This window comes from Pteropus vampyrus, unplaced genomic scaffold (assembly GCF_000151845.1).
Source record: "Pteropus vampyrus isolate Shadow unplaced genomic scaffold, Pvam_2.0 Scaffold4, whole genome shotgun sequence".
Lineage (NCBI taxonomy): Eukaryota > Metazoa > Chordata > Mammalia > Chiroptera > Pteropodidae > Pteropus > Pteropus vampyrus.
The window spans coordinates 22,828,653-22,845,312 of record NW_011888785.1 but is presented as its reverse complement, the minus strand read 5'-3'; the positions used below and the strand labels follow the sequence as shown (position 1 = coordinate 22,845,312).

General features: G+C 33.4%; 1 protein-coding gene across 1 annotated transcript in view; it reads right to left on the bottom strand.

Annotated features, from left to right (window-relative positions):
* The window catches only part of SEMA3E (semaphorin 3E), a 240,583-nt gene extending 228,256 nt beyond the window's left edge, over nt 1–12,327 (bottom strand). The window contains exon 1 of the mRNA XM_023532583.1: nt 12,213–12,327. Within this exon, the coding sequence (XP_023388351.1) occupies nt 12,213–12,327 (115 nt within the window). The remainder of the gene's footprint in view (nt 1–12,212) is intronic.
* Between the last annotated feature and the right edge of the window lie 4,333 nt (nt 12,328–16,660).

The window sequence follows — 16,660 nt, the reverse complement described above, 5'->3', positions numbered from 1 at the left end:
CATCCTGGACAAATAAAAAGGAAGTTTTTGTGTTTTCTTATTAATGGGAAGGGGCAAGTTTCTCAATAGTTGAATACATCATTAACTAAAGTTATAACATTTGCATTTGAAAAAAACATTTTTTATCTTTTTCATTTAAATTTTAAACATGGGTAGTATGGCTATTTTAAGAACACAACATATGGTTAACTCAAATTTATGCAGACCCTTAAACTGTCAGCAGGCTCAATATTCTAGTACCCAATTTAAGCAATTATAAAGTATCTGTCAGATACCATTCATCTGAACAGAAATATGTGCAATGTTTACGCATAATGATAACAGCAAATTTGAAATATTTTTTCTTTCTTTTTATTTTTCACTTTTTTGTTTTTGTAAGGAAATATAAGCTATCTCAGTTTCATCAATAATAATAGAGCGTTTTCCAAAGAAATCATTTTTATTTTCCAACACTTTTCCCATTTTCTTTAAAAACTATATTAGTCTGTCTTACTCAGAATGATCAAAGTGATCCTATTTTCTATATATTTATTTTGACAACCTGACCTTAGATTCAAAAAAATAAAACAATCAAGTGTTTTTCATTTCCATATTTATTTACTCATTATAGTAGTAAGAGACAGTGGTAAATGTGTGCATTCTCCTGAATATACTTTTGACATTTCTGTTTATGTCCATTAATTTTATCTTTCATGTTAGGTGTATTATAGTTGATTAATTAGTATGGTACTAAAAAGAAAAAACAAATGTCAAGGATACAACATTTCAAAATTTATTGTCAATTTTTATAAGGCTTATAGATCATAAAATCTTAAGATAAAATGTTCATTGATTCTTTCTCAATTAACTTGGGTTAGGAAATTGAAAATATCTTGCATAAACTAACTATAATTATAAAACTTGTAATCATTGTTTGTTCCCCTCATTATATTACTCCCTATGCTTTTTAAAATAATAAATCCACAAAACAGAGGCAACATCATCAGATTACTCCTAAAATAATCTTTGCACAAGGATAAATTGATAAAAACAGAAAACATTCTTGCTTTGGGTCATTGCAGGCATTCCTCAAAATCAAAGGTGTCAGGTAAGTTGTTACACTTTCATAGTCTTTGCTTTCTGTTTTGTCATTAATTTCATGCATTCTTTGTCTCTCTTCATATCACTCTAAAAATAAAGGAAATGCTACATTGGACATTGGGAGATCGTGACTGGAGCAAATAGGAAGGAAAGGTGATTGAAATGTGACATTGATCATGAAATGGCCCAGGTAAATTTAAATGACCCTCTGCTAAAGGCTCTAACTGTATCTTTCAATAAAATATAGATATTTTCTAAATAATTGCAAAGCAGTTCTGGATTTCTCTTCAGAACTTTTGTAGTAGAAGACCTGAAGCCAAAAAAGGGCTTAACGTTTTGGAGCAGTGGCAGAAGAAAAGTATTCTTGAGCATTTTTCCTGACTTCTGAGTGCTCCCCAAGCCCTATCATCTCATTTTCTTTATTAGAAACCTTTTGTATGTGGCTTTCAACAAAAGAATTGAGATTAGTAATACTAATGTGAATAGAGATAAATTCTATGCATTAAATGCAATAGATAAATTTATTAAGTATCTAAAGTTTGTTAGATTCTAAGGATTCAAACAGTAAAATGTAATATACATGCCTTCGAAAATTTCGAAACCTACTTGTGAATTTTCATTAATTATATATTACTCATACAAAGAAAATGAGACTTCCTTAAAATCATACATAAATGGGGGCAATTTAATTTAGCATGAAAAAAAAGAGCATTTGTGATACTATTGTGTGTAGTAGAATAATGAACACAGTGGAATCAGGTCAGTTAAATATCCAAGGGTAACTGTATTTCAAGAAGAATACAGTGCATTATATATAGGGGAATGGTGGTGGAAGGGTGGTAGAAATTGTGGCAAGACAAGTTAAGATACAACACAATTTGCTCATCGCTTCTTGCCCAGGCTCTTCCTATTCATCTCCAATACTGGGCTCTGGTTCTCCTTTCATTCTCAACTCTACGCTTCCATAGCACCTCGTGTTAACTTTTACTATAGGAAAATAATATCTTGCTTTATCATGACTTGTCTCTTTTTACAACTAGATCTTAAGCTTCTCAGGAAAAGAGTTTGAGTAAAGGTAGTGTACGTGTGTTAATAAACTTATTTTAGAATTGTTTTAGATTTACAGAAAGTTGTAAGTGCAGAGTTCCCATATACCCACACTCAGCTTACATTAACATGGCACATTATTAACAGCTCACATTATTAATAGCTTACATTATTATGGTACATTTGACACAGTTAATGAACCAATATTAACATTATTATGAACTAAAACCCATATCTTATTCAAATTTTCTTAGTTTTTACAGATATCATTTTACTGTTCCAGGATCCCATCCAGTATACGTATTATGTGTAGGAAACTATCTTTTTTATTCTTAAATCCCCAGCATGGTGTTCAGTATCTAAAGCTTTGAAGAAGCTCAACAAATAATCATAGAATAAGTGAATGATTGAATGAATAAATATTTCTTTAAAAGATACACCTTAATTCCTGAAGAAAAACATCAGGATATACAACAGAAATGAAGTAGACCTAATTTCATCAAACCAAGAAAACTTTCCATTGAGAGATAAAAGAATTCTAGAATGTTTCAAAATGCTTTTCCACAATCAACCAATATTATGTTTTCCTATCTGCGCTCAGTGATAGCACAATGTGTCACAACTTATATCATCAATAATCATTAAAAGAGATTTAAATTATTATCAATTACTGTATATAAATGTTTTATCTAATATAACAATGACAGGTAGAGCATGATATAATAGTTAGATATTTATGAATTTAAATATGTTTATCAAGACCGAGGCTGTCATTTGAAAATTTGAATAAGTGACACCCTTAACCCGGGTGATGGAACTGAAGAGGAAAAAATTGAAAAAGGTAATATGAAAGTGAGGCTCCTTTGAAGCATCATCCCAAACACTTAGCTCAGTGTTTCTCATGTTAGAGTGTGCATTAAGAATCGCCTGCAGGGTTTGTGAAAACACAAATTCCTGAGCCCCAGAATTATAGATTCAGTAGGCCTGATTCAGTAGCTTCTAGACAGGCTGCTGCTGCCATTCCGGGAAACTTTGCACAGTGCAGTTTAACTCCAGCTTCTATCTCCTTTCTGTCCCCAGTTCAGAAGAGGAGTAGAAGGAAATCATAAACATCATCATCTCCCCTGCAATGAAATTGAATGAAGCCTTTCCTCAGGTAAATTATTTAGCAGTAGCTTTACCTCTTAAAAAAATAAAATAAGCCTTAATGATCTTGTCATTTTGAGCATAATGTAGAAGCCAACAATGACAACAAAATTTTGTTCTGTTTTTATTCAGTAGATACTAAACACCCAGCCTTTAATTATAGGCTTTAGGAATTATTCTGAAAAAGTCACTTTATTCTGTCCAGAGGTCTTACCCCAAAAATACCCCTTGCCCTCAAATATCTTAAAATATATTTAAAGACAATTACATAAATTAGAGAATATTATAAGCCATCACAACACAATATCATACATCTCCAATGGTACAGTTAAATTTTCTACAATAAGCACATGAGATAGAAAGACAGTGTTCATTAGCCCCTTTATACTTATGAGGAAAGTAAGCCTCAGAAGTTCAATGATTTAGCAAGAATAATACAGCATTAAATAGGATACACTTTGGATTCAAACTCAGGATATTAAAATTGTGTGTCCATATTTTTTCCACTTGAACATGCTAAGAAAATTTCCAAAAGTGTTTTGAAGAAATTAGACACACTGGGAGGTCTGGAAAGGAAAACAGTCCTACTTTTCTAGAATTGAAAATGATCTCATAAGTCACATAACTCACAACAAACTTTTTGACTCAGGGTTAGGAAAAAAGCAATCAAGAGGCATAAATAGTTATATGCAATGCCGTCGGCCTCTTTGGCTTTAGTTCCAGAGTATCTTGAGCTCTGAATTTAAAGCCTCCTCAATTCTCATCATTTCCTGAGAGGGAATTGGTCAGAAAGGAGTCAGAATCCCCAGCTGACCTTTATTTTCTCTTTCTTTTATTCCCATTTTCTTTGCTCCTATTCTCTTCCGGTTCTGGAGTTAGTCCAAATACCTAAAGTCACCACTATGACTTATTTATAGGGTTGCTGATTCTCTGCACTGTCTTGTGAATAAAAATCCCTCTTTTTCTGTTTTCAATGAATTAAAACTCAAAATTCAGATAAAACGAGCCAAAACTGCATAGAAATAGGTTTACATACATAATATTCTAACTTACATGCAACTCAAATTTAGCCATACAGTGGATGGCACATACTGTTTCCTCCTATTCCCCCCAAATCCTTTCCTCTCTGATTCCCCATAGTCTCATGGTGGCTGAAAGTATCAGCTTCCCACTGGAAAAATAGGTTTGACAAAGAGAACAAGTTGTCCAGGTAGCTTGTAAGCTATTTATTCTAATATTTCATTTCTTAAGTCATGCAGTTCAACAAATTTTGAATGCCTAAATAGTGCAATTAAACTTTTTTTAAAATTAAAACATCACGTTTTCTATTCAATGAATTAGATAACAAAAATGAAACAAATATCAAAGATAAACTGAGGACTAACAAATACATATCATTCACTAAAATATGGTGTTTTCCCCCCAACACACACACTTTTGGCCTAAGATGGGGAAGAAATAAAAATATCTATCTGGAAAAGACATAGGGAAGGAGTAAAAGAGAAGAAGAGGCGTGGTGACAACAACACAGAGGGATAATCAAAGAAGGAAGCAATAAGAAAAAAAGAAAGAGGTTGTGGTGATCACTCAGGAATGACAAAAGTATCAAAAAGTAGATTTTAAAGCAACAACAATGAAAAAGAACACTAATTATAGATGAGAGAAATGGTTGATGCATTGGGAAGATGTCTGGAGGCCCCAGCTGCTTTGCTACAATGGAGCATAAAGATGAATAGACAGAGAAAGTCCTAGCCTTTCTCCTAATGTATGTTTTACCAAAGGAGTCATAAATAGTTGTTCAGGATTCCTTAGTTTCCTTGGTACTCTTCACCCTACCCCGTATCACACTTCCCTTTAAAAACACTGCTCTAAATCACTTTTTTTGTATTCATGTACCCACTTTATAGCATTTATTGAACACCTATTAAGTGTCAGGAATGGTACCCCACACCAGACATATTACCTGTTTGTCCTGGGGAAGGTTAGAGTAGAAAGTGTTCTTTTACTTTCAAAGTATATAGGACACTGTTTAGTTTAAATTTGACAGTGTGGTCAGGCTTTAGTGATATTAGTTCTTTTGTGCTTCACAAAGCTGGGTCTACGATTACTTTTGTTAGTCACTTTTGTTTATTTTGTGGCTTTGGTCTGCTGTCTCCAAGGTACCATCAGATAGAGCTTCAACTTTCCTTAAATTATCAACAAAATAATTCTATAGTAACTTACAAACATTAGAGCCACCAATATTCCTTGTTCCTTCTATTTGTCTAAGCGAATAAGAGAAAAATCTTTGCTTTCAAGTAAAAAAAAAAAAAGGATGATTAAGGATATTCCCTCATTTTGTAATAAATTAATAATTAACTCATGGTTGTTTTTTGAATAAAAAAGGGAACCAGGGTAGGCTAATTTTCTCTGAACCTCTTCTGATTCATTGAGTACCTTACGAAAACCTTACTAAAGGTAAAGTATTTGCCACATTAATTTACAGTATCTCATGTAATCCTTTCAGGGTACTGTAAATTATATTTTACCCCATTTGAAAGGGAAGAAAATTATACTTAGAAAAGATAAATCACTTGCTCAGGTCATATAGCCAGAAACAAGATTCACATTAGATATGCCTCATCCAGATTCTAGGGTTTTTAGGCCATTGAAATTAGAATGTGAGATAGTTTTGCAGTACCTGGGCCCCAACTACTTTTTTATGTGTACTGTGACAGGCTATGAGCTAAATTCTTGAGAAGAGAACAGTGGTAGCTGAGAGTTTAGTTACCAGAGATGGAAGTGGAAATACATTTCTAAACCACAGAAATCAGTCAAGTCATGGATTTTTATTTCCCCTTTCCATACTAAATGTGGAGGCAAAACTACCAGGAAAATGGGGCCTTATGGTAGGAATATCCTGCACCTGCCATTAGAACTAAGGCAAGCTGAAAATGTCTTGAGCCATTAATTACATTGGTCACCACCAGGGCCATATGAAGTCAAGTTATCAATTCCACAGACATTTCTGTTCTTGATCAGCACATTCTTTGACAGGAAATGTTCTCTCAATATCAGAGAGAGACTGTAACACTTGTTTCAAATGTGGAACTAACATATCTTTTTCATTCATAGTCCAGAAAATTCAGTCTATACAGTCTTGTCATTATCATCCTTATCGTGAGTACAAAAAATAAGTTGCTTAAGTGCAAGAAATAACTAATGACACTGATAGTTATCTTTCATGCTTCAAATGTTACTTAAAATCGTATTGCAAAAAAATTCATTATTAAAATAATCATCATTCTTTGTATAATTTATGTAATATTCCAAAGTGCCAGATGTCATGCTAATGACTACTAACTACATTGGCCCTGTCTATTGAAACCAAGAAAATAATCTAAATCTTCACTCTGAAACTTTTGGAAAATGTTTTAAGTGGTATAATTTCAGTTATTTTTTGTTTTAAATTCTTTGAGAATGAATTTAAAGACCACTTTAACACTGCAGTGGCTATGTATGAAGGGGCATGCATGCATGCAAAGTGTCATTTCTGGATTTCTGCAAAGTAAATTCCTCTACTAAACCACAGTAGAGTTTTACACACAAAGATAAAGGAGTGAGTCTTTGCATACTCCCCCACTAACAACTCTTAGTGATGATGGCAATAGATATCCTTGATGAAATAAAACTGCCTTAGCAGATCGTTAACAATTTTCACCAGCAATGACCAATCTGATGTTTGGTGCTTTATTATGTGGTCATAGAACCGAGGCCACCAAGTGATGTCATCCCAGACAGAGAGGCCCTCTCTATGAAATGCTCTCAGGCTAAATAACAAATCTGATATGGATACCAAAATAATAATATGGCGAGATGAATTTCTGAAAGAATATTCCATTATGACAACATGACTACTGCATATATTTATTAGCCAAGAAAATTATTGTTTCTTTATTTAGTCTGCATAGAATACTATCTACACAAAACTTTTAAGAAATGATTTTATACAACTGAATTATTTTTCAGTCAAAAATTGGGCCAGTTCATTTATAAATTCCATTCACTGCTTTTCCTAACTCTGACCTTCCCTTATCCTATTTCTATACTAAATGATACTGTTTTCCCACTATAATATCCAATATCCAGATAAGAACTGAATAACTCATGAAGTCATTCAATGGCTTTTGTATATCCAGATACACTTCTGAGATGCATAGGCAATAACTCACTAACAAATATAAAAATACAAAGAGTAGCACTATTTAAAATCCTTACATAGACTTCCTCTATAGAAAGTATATTCTGTATAAACTAAACACAAAGAAAAACATATTGCAATTTCTTACATTTCTTTTAACCAATGGCTTTTTTTAAATATAAACTAATTCTTAATAAATCCACTACTGCATTCTCACTGATTCTCCTTGTTGGAGATCTGGGCATGAAGATTGTGTTTACTCCTGGGTCCTATTTAGCTACTTTCTTTATGAATCATGACTTATGACCAGTTTTTATTTATTAACCATACAGGGATGTGTGACTAATGTCACTATTGATAATACTTAATTACTGGTTCAGGAACCAAAGCTATGAGCTGGATCAGGAAAAACTGGATCAGGCACTGCCTCTTTTTCATTTGCTCTGGATACAAAACAAATACCACAGCCTTCAAGATGATCATTCAAAAGATTTTCATATATATATATAAAATTGTGCTCTTCTAGAATTCTATCTCAATTTTTTCCATATAAATGGAAAAAAAAATCGAAGATGTATGATAAAAAGTGAATATGTTTAATAAGTGGGTATATGTACACTTTTATAGCCAAAAATATTGGCCATGAATCTTAGAAAAATGCACAGTTGATATACTCTTCTAAGTTATTGTAACTCAAGGTCAAAGGTATGGAAAGTAGGATTTGAAGTGAATGTAATCTATCATTTTCTACTAATTAAGACCAACTTCTTCTGTCTTCTATATTAGCATTAACTTAGCACTTATTGATATCCAAACTCATGCCATTTCCAAGAGTTTTTCTCTTTAGGACACATTTCCTTCCAACCTTCTCAGCTTATAGAAGTCTTCAGAAAACATTAATACTATAATTTTTAGGTTATAAAGTGCTTTCACAGATGTTGTTCCATTGGTCCTCTCAAAAATCTAGTAAGATATATAGAGAAAGCACCATTACTATCCCTAATTTTAAATTCAGGAAGCTGAGGCATGATTACCATTGATATAAGTGCAAGAATTGACTAGAACTGAAGTAGAGACCTCTGCCTTAAAATCTGAGTTCTCTAAACTGCGACAAATCTGTATTAATTGGTTATAATATCTAAATACACAGAGACTAATTAACATTCCCTATCCCACTTTCTGTATATATGGAAACAATTTCAATGTTCAAATCTACATGTATAATGTCAACATATTTTAGGAATGATAGTCTGCCATATCCATGCCTTATTTAGCTATCTTTTTGCCGAACATCCTGGGAGAACATCCTCTGCTTATGTAGCCATTCTCCCTTGGCTTCTGTGACTGTGTCATTCCTCATTGGGACATTGAACACCTACCCCATCTTCCAAGCTCTGCTGATTGAATTTCTGGGGCTTTCCACATGCATTGTTGTTTCTCCTCTGACATGGGGCTTTGCCCATTTGTTGTTTTCTTCTTTGGGCACCATTATCAAGAAGGTTATTTTTGCCTTCCCTGTAACCTCATTAATGCAGGACGATGAAAGATAAGGAGAGAACAGACATCAGCAGAAGGAAGTGGCTGAATCCACCAGGACTCCTCCTTTTATTCTTTCTTTCCTTCATTTCTATGATGAGGGTCATAACTATTTCACAAGGAAATTCATGGGGTAGAATATTATAAATTAGTATTAATCATACCAATATTACCCTCTTTAGGGTATTGACTAAAAACTGGCTATAATTCTTAAAGAGTCATAAACTTTCAAATACTCGCCTGATATAGTTAAGCTCAACTCAAATCATTACTGAAAATTCTTACAGAGCAGGACAAAAATCTTGCCATTTTAATCTTCGCTATATCTTTATTTGTTAACCAAATTTATCTTATATCTACATTAAAAGACATATGCATTGCCCCAACATAGAAAATATCTCATCTTTCTATCCACTAGGCTTGCCCTAAGTTAGCATATTTTTAATATTGAAATGGAGTGGGCATTCAATCAGAGGAGAGAGGAATTCAACATCATCCCGCTGCGGGTTGAGGGCTGTGAGAAGTATGATAAAAGATGCTCCATATCTGATACCAACTTTCTACCTTGTCTCCTTCCTTCTCTGCCTTTTCTCTTTTTCAGTCCTAATGATCTCCTCTTCTCATGCTTTGTTTAAGAACATGCCACTTCCAGAGGTAGAGAAGGATGGAAGAAAGAGTAAAAGAAATTTGGTGGCGTTTTTCTGAACATATTTTACATAATTTAATTCAAGTTTTGTATATGGCTCTGAAACTTTCTCCTTCTCTTTGGGAAGAGACACTAGGCTTGTGGTCTCAGAGTCATTTTGGTAATGGATAATATTAGAAAAATGCTTGTCTTTCTCCCATATAGAACAGACCACTGCTATTAAATGCATCCCTGGATTAATCCAGTAGGCCATCTCCAGGGAGTCTTCAGGATTTCCCTGCTGAGGTCAGGCAGCAGAGCAGAGGAGTTACGTTAATGTCTCTTATTTTAAAGGACTATGCACTTGTTCACAACATTAACTATCTAATTCACCCACTATTGAAATCTTACCATTTCTGATATCATTTAAGATAGCAAAAGATTATACTCTCAAATATCCAATCCTTAATTTTTGGACACCTCTAAATATCCATTGAATTTCAAAGTGTAGAGCAGTAAATGGGCTCTTCATTTTGTATTGATAAGATTAAATAGTCCTGCTCTGACAGTCCAGTGCTTTCCTTTTCACTGAAGGCACCTGTGGTGCAGTAGGCATTGCTGCTTTGGGTTGCATCTAAGTGTGATCTCCTAGCTGACTTTGCTAACTAAACTGCACAAGTGAGAACATTCTATTTTCGGTTAACTCTATACTGTCTTTGTATAAAAGCACAATATTGTACATCTTTAGCTAGTGCCATTAAAGCCAAAGGGAAATCTTGTAGGAGTTTTTAGTCTAGTGTACGCATAGATACTAGCAGTTCTACTCCCATACCATTTAACACAAGTCATGTATCAGTTACAGTTATTCCTTTGGTTAAGAGATGTAGTGAAGAGCCTAATAACAATATTTTGCATAGTATTTAGTTGCATTAGAGAATTTGGTATACACTAACTAAATTATAAGTCCTCTAATAAAAAATTAAAATAAGATATCTTTGAAAACATATTGATATTGAGCTATTGAAAAACAAGTACCCTAATAATAAGGTATAAGAGGCTAATACCATAGTAGAATGGTAGCTTCCACTTCCCAAACTGACAGCTTATCTACTTGTCTTCATAAGAAAAACAATCCATTTATTACCTTTTTTCTGATTTTTTCTGAACACTCTTATTTGTTCATATTTCATTCCATCGAATTTTTACATTTTGATGTATTTGATCATAATTTCTTGAAATGTGCATTTTAATACATATTATAATAGATCTTCCCAAATCAAATGACATGTGCTAATGCTAGGTACTATATTTTAAATACTTTACAGTTTTAATGTCAATTATCTCTTAAATTCATGTTACTTACTGGAGAATGTTATAAGAAATCTATTTAAACTAAGAAAATATCCACAGATTTTAGCTCTTCTAAAAATGAGAAATTTTTGCAATCAGAATGAACTGATAATTGTCCAATAAAAAGACAAAAAGACCAATTATGTCATATACAACTGAGACAGGCCCTTTTGTTTCTTCTTCTGGTAAACATTACACCTATGTTTTAAAAATATAGGGTTTTGTTCTTTCTACAGTGGGGAATGATTTGAAAGCTTACACAATTGAAAAACGATTCTTATGTAATTCTTGTTGTTGCATCTGTTATCTGTCTAAATGAAATACTTCTTTCCTGAAATTCCATCCCAAATTTCTTTTAAGTTAGCAAAGTCACTTTCTCAGAGGGTGGGTTTTGTTTGTTGCTTGTTTGTTTGTTTGTTTACAGGAAGAATCACCAAATCTATTCATGACTGGCTTTTACTGATTCTGATGCAAAAGCTATCTTTTGATCATTTATTTATGACTCGATGCTGCTTTAAAAGACATACTTGCATAATAAAATATTTAAGCACTCTGATAGATCAGCAGTTAAGCAATATGAGTTTACATTAAAAAGAATAGATGGTAGTGAATAGTATCTAATATTTTAATCAATATGTATCAGTTTACAAGGATTGCTAATAAACTGAATTTTTTGCCATACATAAAATAAATTCTAATAATCAATTCAACAACAAAATTAATTTATATTAATTGTTAATCATTTAATTACATGATGGTCACTTTGCTATTATGAATAAGAAATCATTTTGCTTTTTAAAAATCTTATTTTCACCTCTCATCCTCATTATGGACAACACAAAACAAACAAACAAAAAATTGCATCTCTTTCTAAAGCCCATTTCAGACATCCTTGTTTCCCATAATGCATAAACTGGTATTTAAATAACAATTGATAACCTCGTGGATTCACCCCTCAAGGATATTTACAACCTGCTTTCTACCTTCTGTTGTGTCTGCTAGTGAGTAAACTTCTCATTAATAAAACCTAATATTTACAAGACGAAAATAACATCTCCAAGTTGGCACATGATTTTGCACTACCTTCAGCTGTGGTAAGTATGACATTAATTAGAGGTACTTTGAATTTTAAGTCAGTTTTACAATAATTTTTTTTTCAGGTGCATTTTAAGGGTCTGTGAAGACCAAAGACCTATGTTAAATGACTTTATTTTATTTTTAACAAAAGGATCTGAAAAGGTGACCTACCTTTATGTGTCAGGCGTAACCGGGGATGAGTGGTATCAGCTGTGTGACCTCCTGTCCAAAGCTCCAGTAAGTAACCCCACAGGAGCCAGGTGAGAACGTACCCAGCCGATGCCATGCTGTCGTGCTCACCGTGCAAGCCCTCCGATCCTCAATTTAAGGCGGGTTTGAGTTTTACTTAGGACTCCCCTCCAGGGGCAGCGTGGGAGAGGCTTTGTCAGAAATCAAACGCGTTGTCATCAGAAAGCACAGTTCCAAAGTGCCATTTGTCAGGCGATATTTGGATATGTAAAACCTTTCTTTCCTCAGGACAGTTGTTTATAAGCCAGGAGCAAGAGAACATTCCAAGGAGTGAATCTTCAGAGTCATGTCCTGTCTAGTGCTCTCTTCAGTAACTACGAGGGTAGATTCAGGAAGAAACTGTATTTTTTTAGTCACTTCTGCAAGCGGTTCATTCAGAAAAAAAAAAAAAAAAAAAAAAAGCCCTCGAGCACACGCAGTGCCTTCCCCCAGTGGAGCTCTTCTTTTCTGGCTCCTTGAAGCCTCTCAGAAGTCAGCCTCTTGCACTGACTTGCCAAACAGCTAGTTTTAATTCACCTTTCACCTTGCTAATTAAAAACAAGAAGTGCCATTCCCTCTAGGAGTTGCAAGATCCACCCAGCAGGGTTGCCGTTCTGTCAGGGAGCTATGTTTACAGGGAAAGTTCAGGCAGGGTTGAGCAGCGTACTTGCTGTTTCTAGGAAGTGTTTCTGGTGCACGTGCCCTGCTTCCACCCGCCCTCTCAGTATTATTGGCCCCGCCGTCACTCAGCAGCAGGAGAAAAGTCCGAGTTTTGATGGCAAAGGGGAAATCAGGAGGGAGACTAGTATATAACAGGCTGATTATTAAGAATATGTAACAGAAGAGGATGCAGCGTCAGGAAGGGCTTTTAAATGTCCATTCACCAAGATTAACCCTTGAATAAATGCAAATTTATTTTAAATAATCTATTTGTCATCATCTTTACCCAAATTAATTTTTAAGAGAGTTTCCACTGATTTTTTTTCACATTTATGATTTTTTATATTGATTATATCTTAAAATATTATTTTCAACTTTTGTAAGGGAAGTATGTTTCAAGAGCCTGAAAAAATTTCATATGTGATTGTTTCATAGATATGTTAGAACTAACAAATTATTTTGCTTAGGCAACTTCTTCAAATCAATTAAAAGCAAGTCTTTTTTTTTTTTAAAGCAAGTCATAAATGTAACCTCAAATTTAAGAATGATTAAATTTTCAAATGATTTTTTTCCTATGTAAGGTAATTATATAAAGTTGAGATTCTCTATCCAACAGATCCCAGTAAAGCAAGTATTAGAAAGCTCAGGATGTGAAATACCTTAGGATTCAACTGCTATGTACTTTCAGAGTTTATTTTCCTAGACACTACGTTTGTGTAAATAAGCTTAACACAGTAGGTCAACTTTACAATCTACTTTCAATCAATCTCAAAAACTAAACCAAACACTCTGTAGCTGTTGGCATGGAAATGAATGGTATTGTTTTAAGATATCAATAAACTTGAATAGATATTTGATTTGATAGTTGAGAGTTAAAGGGTAAACACATTATTTCAACTATGATAAATTTTTCTTATTCTGTATTTTAAATGATAATGATTAAGGACATTTCTTGAGAATTATGTTTTAAAATCATATTATTGTAACAAAAAGATAACAGGTTACCCTGTTATTTCACATTATATATAAGCAAACGTAGAGCCAAGCATTCTCTACCCATTTTCCTAGGGATGATGTGTTCTATTACAAGCAGAGTATATTTAGCAAAATGTAAATGTCACTGGATATTATAAATAATTAGATTTCCAAGCTCTAAAAAGATAACACACTCTAAACATTTTTCAACAGTAAAGCAACATGAAGTATTTAGAGACTTTTAACCTGGGGTGGTCTCTGTAGGCACTTGCATATTTTAAAAGCCAGTCTGATGAGCTACAGACCTAAATGTGATATACTGTAGCTTTGGAATCCTCTTTAACATTCTCCTAGAATTAGAGTAACTAGAAAATAAATAGCTTTTATGTGCTATCTAATGGTAGGATTCAAGAAAAGTAAATATGGTGCATATAACTTTTATTATTATGGCTAAATTTCATCCAGCTGAAATTCTATTTAAGATTACACAGTACCTGTCCTAAATCTATTATGGAATTGAGGTGATGTAAGATGTATCTAATTTCATTAGGATACAAAATTCACACCATTAAATGCCTATGGGGGAATAAATGTTACAAATGCGTTATATATATATACAAGCTACATACTAAGATTCATTTTCAGTTTTATATGTTATCTTTCAAATTAGGTGAAGGCAATTTGTCACATGCCAGAATAATGAGTTCCTTTGGGTTTCTCAAAACATGTTTTATCTTCAGTCATAAATGTCGTAGTTTATTCCCTTTAACTCCTCTGTATATCCTTCTACCTTTCTCTATACTCTACAGAAAATATATAGTGACAAAAAATAACTTAAAAAAAAATCCTGAGCATCCAGAACTATCCTTGAGGCTTTAGCCACTGGTAATGGAATAAAGTCTTTGACAACAAATCAGTCATTTACATCGTAAAATAAAATGAGAACTCTCAGGAGCAGAATAACCATAAAATTTCTCATTCAAATATGACATTTTTTTGAGAGTAAAAGAGCCTTCTATTAAAAATTACATACAAACCAAGAATATTATAGACAAATCAGGACATCTAAGTCACCCTACTTGGGAGAGATTTGTAGGTATTATTGGGAAACATGGAAATAGAAAAAAATTAAAACACAACAAAATTGACTTGCCACCAATAGTAAAGGGAAGTCTTTAGTGAACGAAAGAGCTTTGGGACTAGCAACAATATCTGTTGATATTATTACATTTAATTTGAGAGGGGCTAGACTATCAGTTTGAATATATTAGACAACATGAAAAACTAGGTGAGAAGACAAATGGCAATTCTGAAGGTATTGTCTGTCAGGTCAAACGTCTCATTCCAAAGTCTTAACCCTTTATTGCTGGTGTCACAACATTGTATGAAAAGCAAGCTCTGTCAGATAGTGAGAGAAAAAAAGAGAAATTGGGTACTCATAAGGAGTTTCAGGCTCTCCCATGGTGGCTTTTATCGCTGGCTCCCTAATTTTAACAGCAACTGGCCTCTGAAACAATCTTTCTCAGTATGTCGTCCCAGACTATATGCTGCTGAATCCTGTGCGGTACTTGTTAAAACAGAAAATTCTGTGCCCCACCCCATATTCCCTGTTTGCCTGAAGTTACATGTACCAAAATTTTAGTTTTACAATGATTCCTTTATGTCAGTGTTACTCAAACAGTGAACATCTTTTTAACACTTTCATCATTTTTATCATAATAGCATAGTATCTGTAATTAAAATTTAACTTAAATTTATGTAAAATCAAACAATTACCTTATAGGCTTGATGTGCTACATATATTTTTCAAATACATGTGAAAACAGAAAAAATTATGAAAGTTGATATCTACCATTTAAGATTATCTTACATACTGTGAGAGAGAGTACTAACTAATGACCTCAAGAATAACCATTCTTTCCTTCCTACACAGGAAGATAGGAAATATATATGGGAAATTGTACTTCCCAGCTCCTTGATAGTTATGGAAGCCATTTGACTAATGTTGACCTAATAAATACAAGTGAAAGTGATGTACGTCACATCTGGGCTGAGGCAGTGAAATACTTGTAAGTAATTCTTCTGTCTCTTTCAAGTGTTTTCTATAGCAATGGAGGAAGCCTTATGTTGAATGGTGGATTGAAGCATCTTAGATTATTGAATCACTACATTAGGAACAGTTGCTGTGGAAAGTTATCCAGAGCCACAGTAGATTTTATATGAGCAGGAACTGCATGTATGTTATTTTAAGGTGTTCAGTTTATTTGTTATCAAAACATAGCATAGCTTTTCCTAACTAAATGCATACACATTACCTACTGTGCTTTGGGAAACATGATTTTGGAAACATATATAGCATGAATGAGTCACTGATACTGTATTCCTACATATCATTAAAACTACTTCAGCATAAGTGACTAATACAGCCATCAAGAGATATATAGATACTTGAGGGCTAAGTAAGAGGTAAAGTGGTTCCCTATGTCACTTTTAGAATAGAATGGAATACACCCTTGGATTTTCTAATCAAATATTGTACACAAAAATGACACCATAAACTATTTATTCGTGAACATAGTACTACATTTCAAGAACATTATGATTAAAACAGTTAATAAACCAATGTATCACAACAGCAATGATGAAATCTTTTTTAGAACTAAACTTTATCTGCAGTGACCATGGCATTTCAGGTTCACTAATCCTTCATCTACTTCTGCTCACCCTGCCTTCTGGAGCATCTCAAATGTCCCAAT